Genomic DNA, 27,376 nt, shown 5'->3' on the forward strand with positions numbered 1-27,376 from the left:
CTTCGAAACGTCACAACCCAATGTTGTTATTGTAATAAACAACTTCGTAGTAGTTTGGAACTCCTGAACTGTTTCATTGCGACAAATTAAGCCGCAATGTTTGAAGAAAGATGAAGAGGTTTCGTAAGGGAACACTTAATTGCTTGATGAATCAAAGGACAAGCCGAAACCTCATCACTGCGAGATATAATTAAGAAATATAATGAATATTACTGAATATAATGATGGTCATCGTGTAAAAAACAATTATTATACGTGTGCAGACGATGAGTCACAATAACGTAGCTGAAGTAAGTTGCCCAGACCACACTCTAGAAGGTGAAGGGACGACGACGTTACGGTCCGTCCTGGACCATTCTCAAGTCCGGATTTGAGAATGGTCCAGGACGGACCGAAACGTCGTCGTCCCTTCACTTTCTAGTGTGTGATCTGGTCAACAGTTATTATACATCTCTTCTTTCGTTCATGTGCATTAAAAGCAATAATATTGACGAGTTACATTTTATTATATTAAAAAATACTAGTTAAGAGGAAATTGGATCGCCAATTAAATTTATTTTGATCACGTAATATGGTTGAAGAAAAGAGAGAATATCTCAAGCAAGAAAAGCTGACTAGGAACAGAAAATGAGAATATTTCTAACAAGAAAATGGAACTCGAATAGAAAACGAGAATATTTCAAGCAAGAAATGCTTACTGGAACAGAAAACGAGAATATTTCTAACAAGAAAGTGGTACTGGAACAGAAAACGAGAATGCATCAAGCATGAACAATGTACGGAACAGAAAACGAGAATAATTCAAGCAAGAAAATGGTATTGGAATAGAAAATTGAAATTCATCATGCAAGAAAAGGAACTGGAACAGAAAACGGGATTTTTTCAATAGAATAAGAATGTCTATCAAATTGACGAAAAAAAAAATACCGTTTTAAACACGGTGATTTAGTATCATTTAATAAAAACATTCAAGAATACAATACAAAAAATACAAAAAAACAGGTTACACAATAGACAAAAATCTCATGATTTTTTGAATCATGAGATGATGCTGGTCTTGACTCATTGACTGACATGCACAAAATTGTTCATACCATGCCATTATAGACGCAACTAATTGCTAACAAATTCGAATGAGTTTACACTGGTCGTTCAATAGATTACCGACCAATACATAGATTCAGAGAACATACATAATTACAGCTGTCATGTTGTCGGAGCGGTATATTAATTTGCAAGATGAATTATATCAAATTAGTAATAATAATTGATTTCAACAAATAATAGTCGAGGTGGTATTGGAAAATAGGTTATAGCTCGTTATATGAATATGTTGCGTACACACGATGTATATTACCAATTATTACGTGACATTTTATTTTAAATTTTGATTTAGAAGGGTGTTTTTTGCATGTGATTTATATATATATCCTTACAGAATGTGGGTGGAGTGTACAGCCGTATTTCTAATAATTTCTTTGGAATTACCTTCATATTTTTCGCCCAATTCTCTAGTTCATTAGGAATGCGAACAAATCCACAAGGGCCGTGACGAGGATTCGAACCTGCGTCCGGGATCATCCCAGACACTGCCTTAATCGACTGAGCTATCGAATCCTCGTCACGGCCCTTGTGGATTTGTTCATTTGATGCATTACGTTAGTGTGATCTCTGTGTGTGATTAAGAATGCGACTTTATATTTGCTTAAGATGTTTGTGTGTCTTGAGTCGGTCTCGAGCAAGATAGAGAACATGGGAGGGTGTATTGAGAGTGTATACACCTGGTGTATTTAGACCTCTGAACTTTGGTGCTGTGTTCTACATTGTATTATAGATCTGAAGGCTTTTTATATTTTGTTACGAAATAATGGAATTATTTTTTTTAAGTAATCTCAAAATGCGATTTGGATCTCAATTAGCATTCAAGTATTCTATTGCCATTGGGCTGAATTCAAACACATTACTCAGGATTGTTCTATGCATTCGTGTAGAGACTTTCAGACTTCAACAAATCTTTTAATGTACTATAACAAGCTTCATGAATCAAGTCTACAACCACTTTTTTATTTTGTATTCAGAATATCAATAATATTATCCATGACAATTGAAAAACAGAACATGTAAAGCTATCACACGTTTTTCTCTGTTTTTCCTAAACACGAAAGCTGAAAAGGATTATTTTCCTCGACCCGTTCACATGACAGGCACAGATATCGGTGTGATAACACAGGTAATCGAAGGATCAGCCTCTCATTAATATTAATCTGATTATCGAGGCTCAGGTAATATGATTTAAGTTCGCATTGGAGACAAATTATTTAATCGGGTACTTGGTTACTGATCCACAGAGCTTAATACGGATTATGTGAGAATGTTAGAAGAGCTGGGGAGGTGGAGAGGAGACTTATTTCTCCGTGGAGAAATAAGGTAGAGAGGAGACTCTTATTTCTTCATCAGAGTAAAGTAGAATGAAGATCTTATTTTTCACATGTGGTTATTCTGCATACTTGGATCAGTGTTTTTGTGATCATTGTTGCGTATATATAAGTGTGTGTGTGTGTGTGTGTGTGTGTGTGTGTGTGTGTGTGTGTGTGTGTGTGTGAGTCAAACGAAGAGACTTGGAGACACAGTGAACTTAAGCCTTGCACAGACCGGTGGACCAGCTTTAAGGCTTGCCAGAATCCGGGAACGGGTTTGTGGACTAATTGGAAAGCTTGATGGGTTTCCCATCGATCCTTTTCAGGATTTACACTGTTATAGAAATTTGCGTGTGGCGTCCTTGCAACAGAATGCCTTACACTGATAAACGTAAAATTCATTCAAGTACTTTTGAGTTGGCTGTTCAGAAGACAAATATTATATATATATATATATATATATATATATATATATATATATATATATATATATATATATATATATATATATATATATATATATATATATATATATATATATTTTGGCTTTTTTAGTATACCAATATATTTTATGTTGGCTATTTAGAATGTATATTACTCTTATGTAGACTATTTAGAATTCCTATTAATTTTCTGTTGGTTATTTAGAATAATTTGTAGGTTAAAATATATTTGAAAATAAAAGCAGATTTTTGTCGACATTTATATAAAGTTTTAATGAAACATTGCATCAACTGAGCAAAGGTGAGGCATCAACTACTCGTACTTTCGGCTGATATTGCTGAAAAAAATGTTGAATAAGTGTCCCAAGTTAAAGGTCTGTTTAACATGAAAGTTGATTAATGAAGCAATTTCACAGGTAAAATATTAAATCATTTCAGCGACAATTTTTGTTGTATATATAACTAGAAAGGAGCTTTCTTGCACGGTTCTCCACCTCTCTCTCTCTCTCTCTCTCTCTCTCTCTCTCTCTCTCTCTCTCTCTCTCTCTCTCTCTCTCTCTCTCTCTCTCTCTCTCTCTCTCTCTCCCCACCCCACACACTGGTGACGTCACTGGTTAGGTATCCAGTTAATTGTTGTCTTACAATTGTTATATCCTATAATAATTATTATCACTTAATTAACAAATTTAAATAGCTGTGAAAAGTTAACTTTTTTGGTACATTAGTGTTGCAACAAAATGTCACAAGCAGGATTGGTGTACTGAACACCAGAGATGATATTAAGTGAGCGGAGCTTCTGACTGATCCCCTTCCTATGATTGGCTGCTGTCGTGAATGTCAACAAAGAGTGTCTACCAATGAGAGGGAAGCGCGGGAATGCTTCCTGCAGCGCAGCAACCCGCCCTAAGAGGTGCTGTTGGCCCGATGATAGTACAATGTTCTGCCAACAGATGGCATCAGCTGTATCTTTAGTGCTGCCGCTAACCTAACCTGTCGATGGTGTAATTTTCTGCGGATAGATGGCATCACCTGTACAATATTACGCCTAAATTCACCATTAAACACTGATGTACGATCCCCCGTGGCTTATGATAAGGTTAAATAAAGGGGGGGGGGAGGTATTTTAACCTTACGTTACGTATTTAACGTAATACCTTGTAGGTACTACGTACCTGGAGTTCTGTAATTACTTTACTCACTCTTCTGGATATTGTCATATTGCATCCTCCTAAAATTTGTGATTGAAGAAGACCTTTCCAATCAGTTTTTTTTATATAAATCTCTCTCTCTCTCTCTCTCTCTCTCTCTCTCTCTCTCTCTCTCTCTCTCTCTCTCTCTCTCTCTATCTATCTATCTATCTAGTTCTAATTCTATCTATTCTTCTATCTACCTTTATATTTATCTATCCATTCCATGCACTCCCAATTTCATTAAGTCTTACAATTCAGAAGGTTCTAAGGAGGGGCCTCCTTGGATTAGAGAAAGTCTTAAGATAATATGGTCCATCTGGAGACCAACATCTGACAGGTTCCAGTGTTTGTATGGGTTCCTGCAGCTGTATTAACGCCCTCACGGAATTCTAACTACAACATTCTGCATTAATTAATCGCTGAATAATTCGATAAGCGCTTTGGTTGAACGGAGGATGACGGGAGTGGCGTGGTTGTGGTGTGGGTGATGGGGTCCTTATTGTGGGTGGATGAGGTGTGGATGTAGATCTTCCTTGTGGGTGGTTGTGGTGTGGATGTTGGTCGTCCTTGTGGCTGTCATATATCCTCACCGATAGAGATTGACAAAAATAATCTCCCTCTATTAATTCTATTACTATTGAATGTGCACTTTTGCTATGGCATAACTTTAAATCATTTAATATTCCCGATCGAATGTGTTTACAGAATCTTGTTTTTTTTTTGTTTTGCTAGAAGCTCTGAGGATTTTATTTTTATTTGGTCCTATCATTATTTCTCTACAGTCCTTTACCACTTCCAATTTATTTGTTTCCTCGGGTATCGTTCCCGCATTTTCGCACAGACACTCGGGCCAGTGTGTGTGTGTTTGTTTGTTTGTTTTTGATGGCCAGCAAACTCAAAAGATTTTATCTTTGGGTTTGTGAGAAAGCATAGGGGGGGGGGTGGAGGGGGCGGGAGGGTTGGGGGGTTTTGGAAGGGTTCCCGTTCTTACTTCACATGTGGTGAGGTGAGAGAATCAGTTTCTGAGAGATATTTAGTTTTCTCATAAACCACCTTACACATATGAAACGAAAATGGCGTCGTTACGTCTTGTTATGGATTGTAATGACTGTCATCTTCACGTGATATCGTGATATATTACGTGATATTGTGGTATTGTGATATATCATGACATGATATATATATATTTAATGATATCCGTATCACAGACCATATGCTATCGTTTCATAAGACCAGCGATGGGCCGAAACGCTATTACTAATTTTATACCTCCCTGGATGGGTCAGGTTATACAAGGTCGAGTCCCATTATTGTGACCAATTCTTAGCAATATTGTTGCTACTCGGACCTTTATTGTGTTTTTTTTTGTCTTGTTAGGTCACTGACAATTCACCTTAATTGCTAATAAAAGTCTAAATACAAGGCATTTATCTTAACCGCACCAATTAATTATTTTATTACTAACAAGTGTATGATAAGCTAACAGCATTCTCTTGGATTATATGTCACGTTTGGCATTTAAAGTCTCAAAAATAATAGAATAGAGAAAAATTATAAAGAGTGGGATCATTTCGTTTTAAAGAGAAGGGGTCCCATGAGAATACTGTTTCTACTCAGCACACGGAGAAAAGGCACATTGTTTTAGTAATAGGTCAACATGCGTAAAGGGAGCCTTTGGGAGTACAATGATGGAGCCTTTTGGGGTATACAATGAGGGAGCTTAGGGAGTACAATGAGATGGTGGCTCTGAGGATAAATGAATTTCCGAGGGAACAGTAAGGGGTGAATACAGCGTTGAGAGAAAGAATTTATGTCTGTTATTGTGTGGACGCCCAAGCTTAAGGCGAGTTATTTATTCTGGAGTGAGAGCGGGAATTTTGTCCCTCGCTGCGATGACGTACTTTCTAATGTTCTTACCTGCAATTGCCCAGTATTGCAGGCGGTCAGTTGCAATTGATCACTGATCATACTGGCGATGTTGCAAGAGTGTGTCAGGTGGAAGAATGTGTCTTGCAGCGTGTCGTGAGTGTGTGTGTGACACATGTCATATGTGTTTATGTATCCATTATTTGTGTGTGTGTATTTTGTGTTTACTATTTGTGGTTGTAGGACTGAAGGGAAGGGAGCTTTTAGGGAGAAAGCGCCAAGCTATTACGACTGTATGGTTCTTGGAAGGGGGTCAGGATAAGGATTTGGGATGGGAAGGAATGGTGCCCAACCACTTGGATGGTCGGGGGTTGAATGTCGACCTGTAGGGCTGAGATGTTTGCTCTTGGACCCCAGTCTTTGTTCAAGTAAATGAACTTAAACAATGTTTGAAGTTGACCCCTGCCTTTGTAGCTGTGGGTTGTCTAATGAACTGCCTCCCGCCCTCCTGTACACAAACACATAGACACATAATATGTGTCTATGTGCCTATGTGTCTGTGTCATGCTGGTTTAATGTTTTCGTCTGGAAATTTCAGCTCCTTTATTCTAACATCATCCCTCAGTGAGAATCTTTTCTCATCTCCCTTTTCCATCACGTGCTGTCAGGTCTAGTCAATACTAATGTCATCGGGACCAACACCAGGTCCAACAGGGTGTCTGACAGCCCACCGGATTTCTCTATTATATTCTTTCCTGCGGTTTTCTCTTTCTCTCTCTCTCTCTCTCTCTCTCTCTCTCTCTCTCTCTCTCTCTCTCTCTCTCTCTCTCTCTCTCTCTCTCTCTTTTCTCCCTCTTATATTTCTCATTCGCATCCTGTTATTCCTCTTTCGTTACTTATGGTCTATTTAATCTGAGGATCTTATCAATTCTGTTATGATGGTCCGCTTCCAGACAGTTTTCACGATCGGATAAAACTGAAAATTTGAAGTGATTGACGCTCGTTTCGTGTGAATTCTTCCTCATTCTGGTTTCCCAATTCACTATACAGTGAATACTCAACATTACCCTCCTGTAATTGTCACGCTACACAGGAGTAACCTGAATTAAAACTAAGAGACTCAAAGGTATTTAAAGGCATAATTTCTTGAACGAAACAACTTTACAGAGGTTTAACCTGTGTTGTTACACCTTACACAGGTGTAACCTGTGTTGTTACACCTTACAGAGGTTTAACCTGTGTTGTTACACCTTACACAGGTGTAACCTGTGTTGTTACACCTTACACAGGTGTAACCTGTGTTGTTACACCTTACACAGGTGTAACCTGTGTTGTTACACCTTACACAGGTGTAACCTGTGTTGTTACACCTTACAGAGGTTTAACCTGTGTTGTTACACCTTACACAGGTGTAACCTGTGTTGTTACACCTTACACAGGTGTAACCTGTGTTGTTACACCTTACACAGGTGTAACCTGTGTTGTTACACCTTACACAGGTGTAACCTGTCGTTATACAAGGCATGAGAGGGAGAGAGAGAGAGTATAACCAAGGTAAACCATTGTTATGTTCGGCTACTACACAGCCACTTGATGAGAGGTAAAGCAAAGTTTACATATAAAATCAACTACGAAGATTGAATCTGTTTGATATGTCCCCATAAAGCAAAATACAAAAGTACTGTATACAGTGATGATTAGACTTTTGCCACCTTAGTTCAGTCCTTTTGCCAAATGACTTTGTAAAGCTCGAATGAATTTTAGCATAAAAATATATTATAAGTTTTTAAAGGGAAAGGCTTTATAATATAAACCAATTCAAGGGTTTTAAAGTGGACGTACATGCTTTTATAGGACTATATTTAAGACTTACCTACCTACTATAGGACTATAATAAAGGCTTACCTACCTACTATAGGACTATATTTAACGCTTACCCGCCTACTTTTCCTTAGCGGGATTCGAGCTAAGGTATATGGGTAATGGCAGGTCGCTCCAATAACCACCACGATGTCGCAATTCTCACGACAAAAAAAGAAAAAAAAAACTTTTGTTGCGTTTGCACTTTTGCGTAGCAGACTATTATGTTAAAAGCACTTGCCAAAGGTTTCGGAGAAAGAGTTTATCGTTAAACTTAGGGCCACAAAAGTGTTCGTACGATGTTGCTTTTGTTTAGCACACTTTTGTATGTTATTATCACTATATATATATATATATATATATATATATATATATATATATATATATATATATATATATATATATACATATATATATATATATATATATATATATATATATATATATATATATATATATATATATATATATATATATATATAAATTGATCACGTGGTGGACGTCTGAATGTTTCGTTCATTCGTGGGACTTTTCAGTTAGGAAACCTGTGTTTCTTAATGGAAGTTTGATCAGTTGTTGATGTGGGAATTAGGTCTTAGGTCTTCCTCTTTCCCTCCTTCCTCTCTCCCTCCTCCTCTCTTTCTCCTATCTTCTCTCTCTCTCTCTCTCTCTCTCTCTCTCTCTCTCTCTCTCTCTCTCTCTCTCTCTCTCTCTCTCTCTCTCTCTCTCTCTCTTTTCTCCCTTATCTCCCTTATCTCCCTCTCCCCTGCTGTAGATATTGTAAAACAAATAAAGCAGTAATTCTCGTAAATACACATGTTTGGAATTAAAGAAAGTCTAAATGACATGATTTGGTAAAAGACCGAGTTATTAAACACAATTTTCATAGGGGAAAGAACTGTCAAAATATATGGACTCCACGGAACTCTCTCGTGGATCTCCCAGTGGTCCATGGATCTCCTAGTGGTCCATGGATCTCCTAGGGGGGTCCATAGATCTCCGATGGGTTCATGGATTTCCCAGTGGTCCATGGATCTCCTAGTGCTCCATGGATCTCCTAGTGGTCCATGGATCTCCCAGTGGTCCATGGAACTCCCAGTGGTCCATGGATCTCCTAGTCCTCCATGGATCTCCTAGGGGTCTCTCTCTGCTCTCAGGCACACACGGAATTATGTAGTTTTCCTCGTTGACTTAAACTATTTACCTTATGTAAATATATTTAATTTAACTTGATAGAATTTTTCATAACTATTCGCAACATTTTTGCCGGACGAGAGCGAGCCTGCGGCAGTGGGTGCTGGCCCTCGCCACTGCAGGTGCAGGTGGTAGTGAAGGTTCTGGCAGTGGAGAGAGAGAGAGAGAGAGAGAGAGAGAGAGAGAGAGAGAGAGAGAGAGAGAGAGAGAGAGAGAGAGAGAGAGAGAGAGAGAGAGATCCCCCTGCTGCAGCTTTACACACTAAGGGGGCCGCCAGGATCCAGAAATTTTACATCCTAGGATCCAGAATGTTTACATTTCCCCTTGGGTTGGGAAGTTTTGGAGCTCGTAAACTGTTTAATAAATGTCAACAAAGCCGCTATGGCGAACGAAAGCTGCACAGGTTTCGTAAATGCTTGGCGAACCTTGGCGTACTGTACTGAGTATACCGGTTAAGCAGCTGCAACCTAGGAGGTATACCCACAGAGGCCCTCCCCAACCCCTTCCGCTTACCGGCCTGAGAAGGTCTGGGAAAGTCCCTTCCCATCTTAGCCTCGCCCAACCAGCGCTGCGTGGGTGAATTTACAGCTGCTGTGGAAATATTGACACGTTTTACCGGTTGTAACGTCGTTATGGTAGGCTGTAATTTGACGTGAAAACGGTACGGTGGTGAACATCTTTACGGATTAAATATGTACCTGGGAATTGAGGGTTCGAGTCCTGGGAGGATTGCCTGGGCGTCAACTTTTAATTGTTTGATTGGTTCGCCTTAACAACAGCCTCCAGGTAGGACCTCCAGGTGATGTTCCAGCAACAAGCAGGACCTCCAGGTGACGTTCCAGCTACAAGCAGTACCTCCAGGTGATGTTCCAGCTACAAGCAGTACCTCCAGGTGATGTTCCAGCTACAAGCAGTACCTCCAGGTGATGTTCCAGCTACAAGCAGTACCTCCAGGTGATGTTCCAGCTACAGGCAGGACCTCCAGGTGATGTTCCAGCTACAGGCAGGACCTCCAGGTGATGTTCCAGCTACAGGCAGGACCTCCAGGTGATGTTCCAGCAACAGGCAGGACCTGCAGGTGATGTTCCGGCTACAGGCAGGACCTCCAGGTGATGTTCCAGCAACAGGCAGGACCTCCAGGTGATGTTCCAGCTACAGGTAGTACCTCCAGGTGATGTTCCAGCTACAAGCAAGACCTCCAGGTGATGTTCCAGCTACAGGTAGGACCTCCAGGTGATGTTCCAGCTACAGGTAGGACCTCCAGGTGATGTTCCAGCTACAGGTAGGACCTCCAGGTGATGTTCCAGCTACAGGCAGTACCTCCAGGTGATGTTCCAGCTACAAGCAAGACCTCCAGGTGATGTTCCAGCTACAGGCAGGACCTCCAGGTGATGTTCCAGCAACAGGCAGGACCTCCAGGTGATGTTCCAGCTACAGGCAGGACCTCCAGGTGATGTTCCAGCAACAGGCAGGACCTCCAGGTGATGTTCCAGCTACAAGCAAGACCTCCAGGTGATGTTCCAGCTACAAGCAGGACCTCCAGGTGATGTTCCAGCAACAGGCAGGACCTCCAGGTGATGTTCCAGCTACAGGCAGGACCTCCAGGTGATGTTCCGGCTACAAGCAGGACCTCCAGGTGATGTTCCAGCTACAGGCAGGACCTCCAGGTGATGTTCCAGCAACAGGCAGGACCTCCAGGTGATGTTCCAGCTACAAGCAGTACCTCCAGGTGATGTTCCAGCTACAAGCAGGACCTCCAGGTGATGTTCCAGCTACAAGCAGGACCTCCAGGTGATGTTCCAGCTACAGGCAGGACCTCCAGGTGATGTTCCAGCTACAGGTAGGACTTCCAGGTGATGTTGCAGCTACAGGCAGGACCTCCAGGTGATGTTCCAGCTACAAGCAGGACCTCCAGGTGATGTTCCAGCTACAAGCAGGACCTCCAGGTGATGTTCCAGCTACAGGCAGGACCTCCAGGTGATGTTCCAGCTACAGGCAGGACCTCCAGGTGATGTTCCGGCTACAAGCAGGACCTCCAGGTGATGTTCCAGCAACAGGCAGGACCTCCAGGTGATGTTCCAGCTACAAGCAGGACCTCCAGGTGATGTTCCAGCAACAGGCAGGACCTACAGGTGATGTTCCAGCTACAAGCAGTACCTCCAGGTGATGTTCCAGCTACAAGCAAGACCTCCAGGTGATGTTCCAGCAACAGGCAGGACCTCCAGGTGATGTTCCAGCTACAAGCAAGACCTCCAGGTGATGTTCCAGCTACAGGCAGGACCTCCAGGTGATGTTCCAGCTACAAGCAAGACCTCCAGGTGATGTTCCAGCTACAGGCAGGACCTCCAGGTGATGTTCCAGCTACAAGCAAGACCTCCAGGTGATGTTCCAGCTACAGGCAGAACCTCCAGGTGATGTTCCAGCTACAGGCAGGACCTCCAGGTGATGTTCCAGCTACAGGCAGGACCTCCAGGTGATGTTCCAGCTACAGGCAGGACCTCCAGGTGATGTTCCAGCTACAAGCAAGACCTCCAGGTGATGTTCCAGCTACAGGCAACAGGTTACTCATGTTACTTGCTCGTCTCCCCATCACTCTCACCCCCACCTGACCCTCCCCATGGCGCCTCTACCGTGAAATTGACTCTAAATTTATCCTCCAAGTTCCTGAGCAAATACTGGACGATTTCTCTATATATTTTATCTTGGTACCTGTGAAAAATTACATAGATCTGTCTATCAGAAAGACTCTCATTTCTCTCTCTCTTTATCTATCTACATATCTAACTGTCTATCTTCATGTCATCTTTTTATTATATTCATTGCTTGCTTTCTTCTGCCAAAAAAATGTTGTTTAATATTTTCTTTCACTCGTCTGCTCTTGAACTTTGCCCCGTATGGTCGACGGGAAAAGTTCGAAACATGTGTAAACTTTGGGGCGAGCGATGTCTCACTGCTCTGTTATCTCCTGCCCGTCTCTCCTCCGCTTCTCATTTAAACTTGGGAGTGTTTGCAAGTATTCGCATCATTCTGTCTTTTGTCAAATTTGCAGGAGAATTATCACAGAAGAATTTGCCGCGTCAAGGAACAATGTATAAAGTTTGTTTTTGCTTAGTTGGGTTAGAATGTAAACTTAAGATTTAGGAAACTGCATCTATCTAACAGATAGATTTAGTTTGACTGCATCTGCATCAACTGAACATCAGAGGCCCGAGACTGTTCAACACGCTTCCACTACACATAAGGGGCATAACTGGCAAACCCCTCACAGTGTTCAAGAGAGAACTGGATAAGCACCTCCAAAGGATACCTGATCAACCAGGCTGTGACTCATACGTCAGGCTGCGAGCAGCCGCGTCTAACAGCCTGGTTGATCAGTCCAGCAACCAGGAGGCCTGGTCGACGACCGGGCCGCGGGGACACTAAGCCCCGGAAGCACCTCAAGGTAGCCTCAAGGTAGGTATCTATCTGGCAATACCTCGTCTATTTATAAAAAATTATCTAGTTCGTCTTGAGGTGATTTTATATCTTCTGTATTCATTTCTCGCCTTGATATTGTATCGTCCGGAGATTTACAAATGTTGCTGTTCAGTCTTTTATCTGAATCGTTTATATATATATGGTAGACATCAGAGGTCCCTTGACAGCCTTGATACACTCCTTTTACATCGGTTCCCACACTGATTTAACTTCATTTACACTAATTAATCAGTGTAAATGTAAATAATCAGTGTAATTTCCTTTGAATTAATCATGCCTTTATCCTACTTAGGTTTGCTTTCCCTAATACCGCGAGCCTCTCTCTACCTTTCTATTCAGTTGTCTATGAGACAGTATCAAAAGCTTTGCTATAGACAAGGTACACAATGTCGCCAGCTGTTGCTATCAATTACTATATATATAAAAATACAGTAGATTTTTTTAAACAGGACCGGCCATTAGTAAAACCCCTTTTGCATGCTTTACTAATCCATGCCTTTGACGTTATAGCCGAATTGCTTTTACTTTTATCGATTCAAGCAGCTTTACCACAGTAGACGAAAGGCTATTTGGATGATAATTCGACGCAAGGGATTTGTTACTTTTTCTTAGCGAGTACTGCAACATTTGCAACTGCACAATTCTGGTACTTTGCTCGACAGTAATGATTTATTATATATAGAAGTCGAAGGCTCACTTAGCTCGTTTTTACATTTTTGTTTAAGATCTAGATAAGATTGAGTTTGATCTTAGGGACTTGATAGGTTTTTAGTTTTCTATGTGCTTAACAGCTTCCTCCCTGGTAACAACTGAACATTGCCTACATCACTACCAATATGGATTAGTTCAAGACTGTAAAATATCACGTTTTTCTCAAGTTAATACAGAGACAAAGTAGTAATTTAGAGTGCCAGTCATTACTCTTCATCGTAATTTGTTAGTGTCTCTGTTGGGTAAAAAAACTTAACATTGTTTTCACGCGTTGTTTCGTGATGAATTGTTTAGGAAAACAGTTGTCCACCATTTCCACAAATTCTTCATTTTCGAGACGAAAAAAATGACTGTTGTATATTAGCGTGGTTATTTTAGTTTATTCAAATACCCGAAACAAGAAGAAATTGTGTAGAATAACTGGATACCTCATTTCGTAATTTGACATTACGATGTGTTGCCAAATATTAAAATCAAATCAAATAAATAACTAATATACTCGATTAATGGACTTTCGGTCATTTAAAAAGTGAACTTTAACGATAAAATTTCGATTTACATTTATTTAATATCTAAAACTTTAACCCAAAATTAGCAATTATGGAAATAAAGTTAAATTATCCGCTTCGAATGAGACGGCAGCCACGGGGCGCGGCGTACCTTAAGCGACCAGCTGCCTGTGTTTACCTCCCGTGAAGGACGTACGCGGCCGGGTCAGTCTCATGTATTCTTACCGTTTACAGCGGTCGAACATGAGTGTAACGCGTTCACCGAGTTGTACTGGCGTCCTTAGAGAACCTGGGGGAAAAAAGCCATCAGTTGTGCCGTGAAATTTGAAGCGTTTCGTGTGTTTAAGAGCAGTTTGTGGTTCGGGCGGCCTCCGCCCTCGTCCACCGGTGATTGTGGGAAGAATTATTTGGAACCTCGAATCTCCCCCCCCCCCCCCTGTCCAGTAAGTGATTCGAGACATATGAAAACTAATCATTTGCTTTTTGTTTTTTGGTTAATTTTGAGAAATTGGTTGAATTTAAGTGTTCGGATTTAGGTGCTCGCATTTAAGTGTTCGGATTTAAGTGCTCGCATTTAAGTGTTCGGATTTAAGTGCTCGTATTTAAGTGTTCGCTGATTTAAGTGTAGTGTATTTAAGTGTTTGGTTTTTAAGATTGTGTATATAAAAACATGCCGGTGAGCTGCTTGATAACTAAGCCTTAGGCACTGAGAGAGTATTTTAAGTACTTAAAACAGTAGAGTATGTGAGTGATTTTTGAGAGGTGTTAAACCCTTACAGTAAGCAGCAGCAACAGCAGCAGCAGCAGCAGCAGCAGCAGCGGTGGTTAGTGAGTGCTGCTAAAGTGTCGTTGTAGTCTACGGCAACACGAAAATGGCCAGTGTGGTAGAGAGCTTATTACACGCAGCCAAACAATTCCCTCCCAACATGTGAAGATTGTAAGACATTTGTTCCTCAATACTCGCCACTCTACTGTCTCAGGTAAGTACAACTATATTGTATTGTATTGTATTTTGTAGGCTTTTTATTTTTTTTCCTTTGGGAATTTTCTCTCTAGAGACATTTTGATTTTCCACCGGAGCGCAATTCCACGTTATACCATTGGATCTTATGGGTTAATAGGTTTAGATTTGCAATGCTTCGATTTAAGTCTGTGTCTAGAAAACAATTTCGGACGTAAATAGTGGGATTACAGTATCACAGGAAATACATATTCTACTCATTGAAAATGCGTTAAATCACGAAAGAGCGTGGATTATTTTCGTGTTACTCTCAAATTTGAATACATATACATATGTGGATAGTTATACATATTGTGTATAATATGTTTTAAGGCCAGGCTGTAACTGCTACTTAGTATTATTGCTATGCATCCTAACGCATCCTATACAACATTATACGTATGTATCCTTACACATTCGCTATATTATTGCATGTATTTCCCCAAGTATGCAGCATTATATCTATATTAACACACAATACGTACGTAATACGCTGGTTTGTATACAATCGAACTTCACATATGTGAAACCATGCATTCTGTTTAACATGTTATACAGACATTATTTTGTGTGTGTGTGCTTGGGAGCCTTGCTAATGGCCTCTCGAATATTTTACCTCGGCGCTTACCAGGCATTGTATCCGAACACTGTGAGTTCATGCCCTGTATGCGACTGTAGTTGTATCAAGCTGTAGCAGTCCATACCTGTTGTAGGGGGTGCTACAACAAGGGGTCGTTATCTGGTGTGGGGTCCAGCAGCTTGGGGTCATTACCTGATGTGGGGTCCAGGAGCTTGGGGTTATTACCTGGTGTGGGGTCCAGCAGCTTGGGGTTATTACCTGGTGTGGGGTCCAGGAGCTTGGGGTTATTACCTGGTGTGGGGTCCAGCAGCTTGGGGTCATTACCTGATGTGGGGTCCAGCAGCTTGGGGTCATTACCTGGTGTGGGGTCCAGCAGCTTGGGGTCATTACCTGGTGTGGGGTCCAGCAGCTTGTGGTCGTTACCTGATGTGGGGGTCCAGCAGCTTGGGGTCATTACCTGATGAGGGGTCCAGCAGCTTGGGGTTATTACCTGGCATGGGGTCCAGCAGCTTGGGGTCATTACCTGATGAGGGGTTCAGCAGCTTGGGGTCGTTACCTGATGTGGGGTCCAGCAGCTTGGGGTCATTACCTGATGAGGGGTTCAGCAGCTTGGGGTCGTTACCTGATGTGGGGTCCAGCAGCTTGGGGTTATTACCTGGTGTGGGGTCCAGCAGCTTGGGGTTATTACCTACCATGGGGTCCAGCAGCTTGGGGTTATTACCTGGTGTGGGGTCCAGCAGCTTGGGGTCATTACCTGGTGTGGGGTTCAGCAGCTTGGGGTCATTACCTGGTGTGGGGTCCAGCAGCTTGGCGTCGTTACCTGATGTGGGGTCCAGCAGCTTGGGGTTATTACCTGGTGTGGGGTCCAGCAGCTTGGGGTCATTACCTGGTGTGGGGTCCAGCAGCTTGGCGTCGTTACCTGATGTGGGGTCCAGCAGCTTGGGGTTATTACCTGGTGTGGGGGTTCAACAGCTCCTGGTGTCACTAATCAGCAATAATTGACTGAGCCAATTACCAGTTGATTATATTTAGCTTGCCATTAACTACTGATTGCTCGCTAATCTGATAACGAGGGCTTCGTTAGCCAGGAAGTAGTGCCCTTCTGGCCATGACTTCGTCAAACAATGACGCATCCTCTTACGAAACCTCTAAATCTTTCAATAAGTATGGCGAGTTTGTTTACATTTGTAGCCCATTTAACGAGCGTCGAAACATCACAGTTCAAGGTTAACTCTGTGACAAACAACGTCGTATAGTGCTTAGGAGCCCCATAAACTGCTGAATAAATGCACATGGATATTCCATGATTTAGAAAAGATAGATAGGTTTCGTAGGTGGTTGTATAAAGGCCTGATGAATGCTTAGTGTACTTGATTCTGGTTCTTTTGAGCCGTATATGACGAAAAATCCGAGCTACATAATATTTGCCGGAAACAAGACTTTCCTGCTCGCCCGGACTTTCCTCTCGCCCGGACCTCCCACTTGCCCGGACCTCCCACTTGCCCGGACCTCCCACTCGCCCGGTTTCCTCTCGTATCGCCTGATAGGAAAACGCACACCGCGATAATCCAAGCAAAGTGTTTGTTCTTCAGCTGATGTCATTTGATATTCTCCGAGGGGGGGAAAAAGCTCTCGGCTTTTACCAAGCTTCAGTGTCCGGGCGTATTATGCCCTGATACAGAGCAAACATGTGGGTGGTGGTGGTGGGGGAGGGGTATGGGAGTATGATATATAGAAGGGTTTAAAGACGAGGAAGATTTTAAAGTTGTGTGGAGGCGGAGCGTTTTGAACACAGTCTGCAACCCGTCCTCGACTCAAGTCCATTACATCCAGCGGTCGACCCCACAGACGCATTCATAAATTTTAACATGCTGTTCATTCAAAACGGGAATTTTCTCAAGTATAAATTAATATTATAATATATTGGCATATTGTGTATATATAGGCATAGGATAGGTTAGGTTAGGTGTTTAGGTTCTGTTGACGATTATTTGTATTTGTAGTACGTGGGTGAAGCATTTATAGCGTTGTGATTCGAACAAAATTCGTCAGTGAAGCACTTGTTCCGGATATGTTCGAACGTCAGCAGTTGTGAGTCGTGTGTAAACCGCTTTTCATTCATAAACAGGGGGTTTGGCGGGTGCATGGAATCACTTTTGGATCTTTGTTTGGAGGACGGGCTGCAGTCTGTGAGACGGGTTTGTGGGCTTTTGAAAGAAAGATTTTTTGAGCAATATTCATTGATGCTTGAAAATGTCGCAGGGTCTAAAGATCTTGGAGGGTTTTAAGATCTTGAAGGATTTTGTCTAATTGTGTTACTTACACCACAATGTGTTTAGCTTTTTATATACCGTGCGTCATAAGGTGTTTTGTGCTCTACACAAGACATTATTATTTGTTTTGAAAATTAAACTTATGATAAAAACAATACATATATTGTGTTAAGAAAGTGTTTTTCTGTATCTTTTCGTGAGGCAGTCTGTTCATTCCAGTCGTGAGGTAGTGTTCAGTGTTCATTCCAGTCGTGAGGTAGTGTTCAGTGTTCATTCCTGTCGTGAGGTAGTGTTCAGTGTTCATTCCTGTCGTGAGGTAGTGTTCAGTGTTCATTCCTGTCGTGAGGTAGTGTTCAGTATTCATTCCAGTCGTGAGGTAGTGTTCAGTGTTCATTCCAGTCGTGAGGTAGTGTTCAGTGTTCATTCCAGTCGTGAGGTAGTGTTCAGTGTTCATTCCTGTCGTGAGGTAGTGTTCAGTGTTCATTCCCGTCGTGAGGTAGTGTTCAGTGTTCATTCCTGTCGTGAGGTAGTGTTCAGTGTTCATTCCAGTCGTGAGGTAGTGTTCAGTGTTCATTCCAGTTGTGAGGTAGTGTTCAGTGTTCATTCCCGTCGTGAGGTAGTGTTCAGTGTTCATTCCTGTCGACATTTATAGACTGTTCAAGCCATCGTGGTATTATTAAAGGTCTCTCAACAGAACGTTTCTAATTCTTGCATGTAATTAATACAAGTGTGGATCTATACGTCATTTAATATATGATCCCTTTGCACGTTGTTCCTGTGGGAATATTATTTTGTAATTTACATTTCGAATTTTCTTTTGGTGTAGCCAAATGCAAGGGTTTCTATTTTAAACACATTCCGCTGGTACTTCAGGAGTTGCATCCCACCTACAGCCTCCTACAGGAGCTTCCATCCCACCTACAGCCTCCTACAGGAACCCCATCCCACCTACAGCCTCCTACAGGAGCTTCCATCCCACCTACAGCCTCCTACAGGAGCTCCCATCCCACCTACAGCCTCCTACAGGAGCTTCCATCCCACCTACAGCCTCCTACAGGAGCTCCCATCCCACCTACAGCCTCCTACAGGAACCCCATCCCACCTACAGCCTCCTACAGGAGCTTCCATCCCACCTACAGCCTCCTACAGGAGCTCCCATCCCACCTACAGCCTCCTACAGGAACCCCATCCCACCTACAGCCTCCTACAGGAGCTCCCATCCCACCTACAGCCTCCTACAGGAACCCCATCCCACCTACAGCCTCCTACAGGAACCCCATCCCACCTACAGCCTCCTACAGGAACCCCATCCCACCTATACCCTGTTCCAGGACCCCCATTCGTACTTCAGGCGTTTCAGTCCTTCGGGAGCGCCCTTCCTCATCAATGAGACACGGATATATTTAAAAAAAAATTATTAGAATTGGCAAAATATGAAAATTTCCCCCGTTTTTTATATCTAAAAAAAATGTCAAAATTCGAATATTTTTGGTGCATTGGCGTTTTATTTTCATATTAATTATGACAAATTTATTAAACTACTCGGTGATTTTTTTTATTTTTTTTTAGGAACATTATCAGTGTTGAAATTTAAAGTCTCGACAATATTATTTGCCCAAGAAAACGCTTCGAATTGTCATGTTGTTTGCCAGTTGTATGAGTTATGTGGCTGTTTGTGTGTCTGTGTATGTTGTGAGTGTAGGGTTATTGTGTATTTCTCGTACCCGGTGTATAGGTGTATGGAAGAGAGAGTGGCATGGGTCAGTAAGTGTGTGGCGTGGGTCAGTAAGTGTGTGGCGTGGGTCAGTAAGTGTGTGGCGTGGGTCAGTAAGTGTGTGGCGTGGGTCAGTGTGTGGCGTGGGTCAGTAAGTGTGTGGCGTTGGTCAGTAAGTGTGTGGCGTGGGTCAGTAAGTGTGTGGCGTGGGTCAGTAAGTGTGTGGCGTGAGTCACTTAAAGTGGCACGAGAAAATGAGTGCCACTTTATCACTTATCAATATCAGTTAATAACAGTGAAACGTAAGTCAATGGCCGTGTAACATGAGTCAATGGCCGTGCAACATGAGTCAATAACAGTGTAACATAAGTCAATAACAGTGTAACATGAGTCAATGGCCGTGTAACATGAGTCAATGGCCGAGTAACACGAGTCACTAAGAGCATAACATGAGTCAAAAGATAGGTCAGATTCGTTACCTGAATTTATTGTCAGCGAGAAAATAATTCGGTCTAAAATTTCAAGCGAGTTTGGTAAGAAAATAATGGAGAACTGACAGGTTGAAAATTTTAACAGGTCCGGATGGCTTAATATATCGGCAAAATCTATTGTATTTGAAGGATGTCAAAAACAGAATGGATAAAAATGAAACGAATAACCGGAATGAAATCCACAGTTTGGTCAGTGAGGAAAAAATATATATATGAAGATATTTGCCGCTGAGGAAGTCAACACCTGTCACTACAGGTGTTGTTTTTTTAATGGGGGGGGAGGGGGGGAGTTGTGGATGTAATTAACATGATAAAGGTTCAGGGTTCAATAAATAGTCTAGTTGAATAGATGGTATTGTTATTTTGCACTTCAAAAACTGTCATCTCTCTCTCTCTCTCTCTCTCTCTCTCTCTCTCTCTCTCTCCCTCTCTCTCTCTCTCTCTCTCTCTCTCTCTCTCTCTCTCTCTCTCTCTCTCTCTCTCTCTCTCTCTCTCTCTCTCTCTCTCTCTCTCTCTCTCTCCAAGACTCTTTTACACTCCCTCACTACCATCGTATCACCAACAGCATCCGTCATTCCCGCCACAGCCTCCTCATCTCCATCTTCCTTCTTACTCATACAGACACCGGAGAAGAAAAAAGATATATTTTCTGCCCTCGAGTAATGATGTCCGATGGAGTGAGAAAAGTTGGGGAGGACTCAAGCCAGTTTTCTAAGATCTTTATCAAAATATTGACCAGTGTTCGTTTACCCAGAAGATGTCATCCCTGTTTACGAACGATGAGTATTCTTCTACACGTGACTCGGCTGATTTTTCTGGAGCAGCGCTTGGCTCACTTCCTATGCTTAAAGGGTCACCCACGTAATGCAGACATATAATTGAGACCAGATGGAAAACATTTAGCTAGTCCAACTCTAGACCTTATCCCTGGAAACACAAACCGTAACTGTCTCTATTTTCCGCTTGTTACAACTTGTAATAAAGTTGTTACATCTTGGCTTAACGTGTTTATGACGTATTAGAACGTTGTTACAACTTGCTATGTTGGTTGTTATAACTGGTTAGGAGGTGTTAAAAACTTGTTCGAACGTTGTACCAACGTCGTAGTTTCGGAGTGTGTTTGGCGGGTACTTAAGAAAAAAGAATAAGATGGGTAAACCACACATCAGAAGATGAAGAGACGACGACGTTTCGGTCCGTCCTGGACCATTGTCAAGTCGATTGTGATAATATTATCAACTCAATCGACTTGATAGTGATCCAAGACGGAGCGAAACATCGTAGTCGTCTCTACATCTTCTGGTGTGTGGTCTGGTCATCATATTTTCAGCCATGTTATTGTCACTCATCATCTGCCAAAAAAAGTATAACATAGAACAGTAGTATTGGATTCTCCAGAAAATACCGTTTTGGATAACAGTGAGGAATAGCTTGGTGAATACGCCTTTGGAGGAGAGCCTGGACGAGTTTAACCTATGGAGGGGTGGTGGGAGGGAGTAAAGTCTGTTTGGCATATATACATCAGCCAAATGCTAATTAACCCACCAGCCAAATGCTAATTAATCCACCAGCATCCACCATCAGTGAAAGATACTGTCCAGTCAGTCCTCTAGCAGTGCTCGTCAACCCCTCGACACAATCACTGCCCAAAAGTTTTGTTGACAGTTTAAATGTGAGAAGATAGAGCTTTTGGATCTACAGTTCGTTAAGATTGACGGAGGCGTCATCAGGATCGTCTATCTTAACACCAAACTCCTGTCCCGTGTTAGCCCAACCACTTGGACTCGTCGGTAGAGCGGAGGTCTCGCTTCTTGAAGGTCGCCGTTCGAGCCTCGATGGTTCAGGTGATTGGGCATCGTTCCTTCCGTCCGTCCAATTCCAGCTCCTTGTCCTCGTATTCCTTCCAAGTCTTTACAGTCTCCGTGGTGTAGTGGTAAGACACTCGCCTGGCGTTCCGCGAGCGCTTTGTCATGGGTTCGTATCCTGGCCGGGGAGGATTTACTGGGCGCAAATCCTTAACTGTAGCCTCTGTTTAACTCAACAGTAAAATGCGTACTTGGTTGTAACAACGATTCTTTTCCTCATAATTACCTTACCATCTGATTGAAAAAAAGAAAATTAGATTGCAAAAGAAAATATCACAAATTAACGGCTAATAGACATCTAGGATAGCTGGATTTGTTTCAAGTGAAGCTTAGACATATATGTATCATATATATGTCATATATATGTATAGTCATATATATGACTTGAGTTTTTGACGAATATATAACCAGAAGCTACCATGTTTGGGCCTCAGCATTAGTTTTTATTCTCACGTTCTTATTAAACCTCTAGGGAAATCCTTGAAGCTTAGAGGATTACGGAGAAGTGGAAGCTGTCATCTCTGGCGAGGAGCTGCAGACGGGGCGAGGTGAGACCCTGCCAATATGCACGCTGCTGGCCCGACATAACTCTCATTCATGGGGCTGTCTCAGGATATGAGGAATGACAAAGTTAAGAGTTTGGGTTGAAAGCCTGTCAAAAGTGGTGATATATCAATGCTTAGAGAGAGAGGGAGGTGGGCTGAAAAGAGAGAGAGAGATAGAAAGAAAAGAGAGAGACGGGTGAGAGAGAGGAGAGAGAGAGAGAGAGAGATTCTATTGATATGTCAGGGATGGTGGTTGCATGTGTCGAGGATGCTGATGACAGATGTTGAGGATACAGATGACAGGTGTTGAGGATATTGATGACAGGTGTCATCTTACAATAATGATGTATCACGGTGTAATACCGTGACAGCGGTATTACACGTCAATGGGGCCATTTTGAGTCACGGAATAAACAGGAGGTTCCCTGAATACCGTATGTAGTCCCTCCTGTCACCCTCTGTTCATTGGTACTATTCACCCACCCTTATTATTGCCTAATCACAACAGTCATGTACAAAGCCATTAAGCTTATAAAACCATTAAGCTTGATCAGGCTGAAGTGGGTTCGCTGGATTACGTCAAGCGTAGGTCTGGAATATAGGAATGAGTTTGTGTTCGATATAAATAGGAGTGGCCTCATATAGGCCATTGGCATTTTTAATGTATTCCTATGAAGACAGAAAGCCACAATAACGGAGCTGAAAATTAGTCATCCAACCCCTACGCACATTTGAAAATAAAGCGAATGACGACGTTTCGGTTCCGTCCACGACTTGATGACGGTCTTGGATGGAGCGAAACGTCTGGCCCTTCTCTTATTTTTTACCGGTTCCCCAATTCCAGTCTAAATATACCTTCACGCACCCCTTATTTTACAGTCCGAACATTGCTTTCAATCTCCCCTTGACAGCATTCACGTATTCTACACAGGTCCTTCAGAGTCATCTGGTGTTTAAGGTATTATTTCCCGATTTCTCCTCCTATACTCTCACCAAGATCTTAGCATATGGACACATTAGTTATCCCTCCAGCCAGTCGTGAGGTGTTCCGCAGATTACTCGGTCGAGGAGTTATGTATGTGTGTACTTCGACTCAATCAAGTGCTCTCTGCCTTGCTTCTTCCCTCACCGTCTCAGTTCTTTCCTGTATCGCTGGAGTGCGTCTTTTATCATGCGATGGTTTTATTTTCTACCTATATTTCACGTGCGACTAATTACATCTCTCTGTAGGTCTGTCCTTACCGGGTCGTGAAATGTCCGGGGGCCAGATTCACGAAAGCACTTACGCAAACACTTACGAACCTGTGCATCTTTTCTCAATGTTTGGCAGTTTTTTTCCAATTATTAAACAGTTAATGAGCTCCGAAGCACCAGGAGGCTGTTTATAACAACAGTTCAATGGGAAGTTTTCATGCTTGTAAACTGTTAAATAAATGTAACCAAAGCCGTCGAAGATTGAGGAAAGATGTACACGTTCGTAAGTGCTTGCGTAAGTGCTTTCGTGATTCTGGCCCCGGATCGTGAAGCTACCGTCACATTGACACGTCTCTGTAATCAACTGTCCTCTTGGCCATTCGCCGGCTCTAAACCACCTGTCTATTGTCATCAACCAGTCTCTTATAATCTAATGTCCTAATGGCTCTTCACCGCCGGGTCCACCCGTCTGCGATCTCGATAAATGCATGTGCCCTGTCGCCCGGTTGCCCGTCACCCTAATTGTCTCCGACAGGACTTTTTTTATTCTGTCACCGTGATCGACACTCGACACTCCCTTTCATCGAGCCTCCGTCTCCTCAGAGTCAACCTTTGGACAATGTTATATCCGATCTCCAGGACACTCGAGATTTATAATTAAGTTCTGCTTTCTACCTGTCCTGACACGGTTTTAATTTCCTGATTTCTCGTAAACAAACCCCTTTTTTGTATTTCCCTCTGTGTTTATTGTTATTATATTCTTATTATTATTGTATTTCCAATTTAAGTGAATTGGTAGGTGGCTTTTCTGGCAGTATTTTTACATTTTAATGCCATAGCAAAATATACAGAAACAAAATAGGTGGGAAAGGGAGAAAATACAAAAACAGAGGAAGATAATTGGACAGATGAAAGGTTTTATTGAAGGTAATGGATGGGAGAGCAAAACGAGTCATAGGAAATAGACGGTAAATAGCGACAGAAGGGTGACAGGTTTTTCATTAGTTTAGTAGCTGAACGGTCAGCTAATTGATGATAACAGCTAACTTGTTGATGAGATTAGTGATCGAGATGTCAAAGAGAAGTGTTGATGAGAATTTTACGCTTTTTGGACTTGATCTTTAAATACCGATTTTAGTAAGGATTTGTGTTCATTTCGAATGGTAAGGAACCGTATATGAAAAAATTTACATTTTCAACATTTTTTTTCTTCGAAAATGCAATTCCTTGAAGTTTCTAAGTAGCCTTAGAACTGTTCTCGAGGCGAGACCTCACCGATCACAGGAATTGTGCAAAGTTATTGATATATATATATATATATATATATATATATATATATATATATATATATATATATATATATATATATAATATAAATCACAAATTATAAACATTATTCGTAACAACTTAACGAATGATTATGGCCGGATTAAACATACGTACAACATTCTAAATTAAACACATTTTTTTTGACATTAAATAACCTTTATCTTGAAATTTTAGATGGTGATGTATATATTGAGCAAAAACAATATTGATTTTACCATTAGACCGGTCAGACAAATATTGGCTTAGTCTATATATCACAAAATTATGATGAAAAAGAAAACCACTTGAGGGAAAACTACTGCAAACTGATCACGTCTTGAAGATGCCAACATTGCTACGCCCTCACCTTGCTATGTAGACAGATTCTGGGGCTATAACAAAAGAACAACAGTGTAAGCGTAATAACAAACAAATTGGGAAGAGTAGAACGAATATTTATACACGAGAAAAGCTGGAAAATAAAAAATAACAGAAAGAGTATGAAGATATTCGGAGGAAAATGTCAAAAAGGGTGGGGGGGAAGATTGATGTGGCAGAGAAGCAGGAAGAAGAGGATGGACGAGGGAGAGAGGCGGATGTGAAGAGAGCAAGAGGGAGAATAATAAGAAACCGGGAAGACAGGAGAGTGACAGTATGTGGAGACAAGTTTAATGTAGAGACGGAAGGAACGAGCGACAAAACTTAAGAATTACGACACGGGTAAAAAATATTTGCGAAGAAGAAACGTTCATTTAGAACGTTATTTTAAGATAGTTGTCTGTACAATTAGATCACAAGAACGTGTGAGAATAGTAATAATTCGTTTTGTCGGGGACAGAAAGCCTTATATATAATCCAGGCTACCTATTTACTGGTAGGTGAACAGTGGCATTAGGTGAAAAGAGACGTGCCAAACCATTTCTGTCTCGCCGGGAAATCAGACCAGCGATCCCTGATTGTAATTATCAGCGTTCAGCATAGCATAGTGTAGTGTAGCATAGCATAACATAGCCTCACCAACCAGGAACACACTTACTGTTAGCATCAAACACATGCCACACAACCCTGACTTGAGGAGCATTTCATCACATTACTCTGTGACAAGTTTTCATTTATCTTTTGTATGAAAACACATTTTCAGTGTTTCTTCCCTGATGGTCTGTTTTGTTTTTTTCTTAGGTATAAATTGCTCATAATTTTAGTGGATTTGGAAAACCAATATGAAACTCGATAGGATTGAAATGGATATAGAGATGATCCTTCTTAAAAAAATTCAAAATATTTTAGAAGCATTAAATTATAAGTTCGAAAATTAAGCTACTTGAATATTTATACAAAAATCTCAAGGAGACACAATGAGAAAACTTTAATGATATTATTTGAAAAATTATTGAGAATTATAACAATTAAGAAAACCTAAAAAAAAAAGATTAATAAACTAAAAAAAAATATAAAACTTTATTAACATTAAGATTGTCTCAGACGTCTTGAATACCGAAATAGGAAAACAAGTGTTTCAAAACTTGCAACAAGCAAGTATTTCAAAGCTTGCCACAAGTAAGTGTTTCAATGCTTGCCACAAGCATTTATTCCAAAGCTTGAAACAAGACTTGGTCAAATGATCAAATTTTTCAGCCTTTATCGTGTTTTTTTAACTTGTGGAATTATACACGTTTGATTACAAATGAAGTTTGCGGTATTATTTCCAATGTGAGGCACTCATAGTGAGTACAAAGAATAAGGTATTTTGTTTAATGAAAGGAACCCATATTGGAAATGTAGAATACAATATTCTCTCCAATAAGAGACACATACATATATTGCATTCAAGTACCAACGTTAAATAAATTCAACGCTGCCAGGATTTATAAAATTGTGCGAAGCGGAATTCAAATGTAATACTAATTATGAACGACCACAAACCCAAAAATCGAAAATTGTCGAGAGAGGGAAAAAGTAATTGACGATGTTAGGAATTAAATTAAAAAAAAATTGTTTCATTTCCTCAATGATTTAGTAGGCAAATGTGAACTGAATTACGCTAGTCAAAATATATCAACTGATTTTATGGAGCGTGGTATACTATGTGGACACGGGGGGTATATTACTAATGAAATTGCAGATTTAGTTGCTAGATATGGAATTATATATTAGATATAAAGTTATTATTTGGATATTTTGGATATTTTAGATATAGAATTATGTATGAAATTAGATATGGAGATGAATTTCAAGTATTAAAGTTAACTATCCAAACAGCGTAAAATCAACACTTCCACCCAAGTTCCGGTTTGACCCGGGCCCCGCCGGGTATTCGATAATTGGATGATATCAAGGCGTTCAAAATGTTCTTCCAATTACGACTCGCCTGTTACTTGACAATGAGATCACGAACATCACAGGGGATCAATGACAGGAAATAACATTTGTGTGCACACACGTACACTTGATGATGTTCATCAAGTGTATGTTCATCATGATGTTCATCATGATGTTGATGCGGGCCTGCATGTTGAAGTGATATGATGAAATATCGTGGTCAATAATGCCACGATCGAGTCCCGTCGGGTGTTGGGGTTATAAGCCTCACGACTTCCCAATACTTTTGTAAAGTCTGAGTGGTTACAGTACTGGACTGCCAAGAGGTAAGGAGGGCCCAGGCTGACCGCGTTCGAATCCTTCAGGAGTCAAGAGTTTTCTGATGTATGTTGGCTTGGGGGATCATTGGAGCTTGACGCA

General features: G+C 41.3%; 1 protein-coding gene across 1 annotated transcript; it reads right to left on the reverse strand.

The window, feature by feature from the left end:
- Nucleotides 1-15,386: 15,386 nt before the first annotated feature.
- LOC138365315 (snake venom metalloprotease inhibitor 02A10-like) lies at nucleotides 15,387-27,148 on the reverse strand. The gene is made up of 3 exons (XM_069325605.1): nucleotides 27,082-27,148; nucleotides 15,705-16,199; nucleotides 15,387-15,670 (listed from the first exon to the last, which is right to left on the reverse strand). Exons 1-3 carry the CDS (start codon nucleotides 27,146-27,148, stop codon nucleotides 15,387-15,389), a joined length of 846 nt encoding a protein of 281 aa, XP_069181706.1.
- Nucleotides 27,149-27,376: the final 228 nt, after the last annotated feature.

This window comes from Procambarus clarkii, chromosome 16 (genome assembly GCF_040958095.1).
Source record: "Procambarus clarkii isolate CNS0578487 chromosome 16, FALCON_Pclarkii_2.0, whole genome shotgun sequence".
NCBI classification, from domain to species: Eukaryota; Metazoa; Arthropoda; class Malacostraca; order Decapoda; family Cambaridae; genus Procambarus; species Procambarus clarkii.

Excerpts from the sequence above, each read along its gene's own strand:
- LOC138365315 (XM_069325605.1), bottom strand. The coding sequence starts at position 27,148 with ATGCAGGCCCGCATCAACATCATGATGAACATCATGATGAACATACAC. Across the intron at positions 16,200-27,081 it reads CTTGATGAACATCATCAAGT|GTAATAACCCCAAGCTGCTG; the intron begins GTACGTGTGTGC and ends CCCCCACACCAG. Across the intron at positions 15,671-15,704 it reads GCTGCTGGACCCCTCATCAG|GTAACGACCACAAGCTGCTG; the intron begins GTAATGACCCCA and ends CCCCCACATCAG.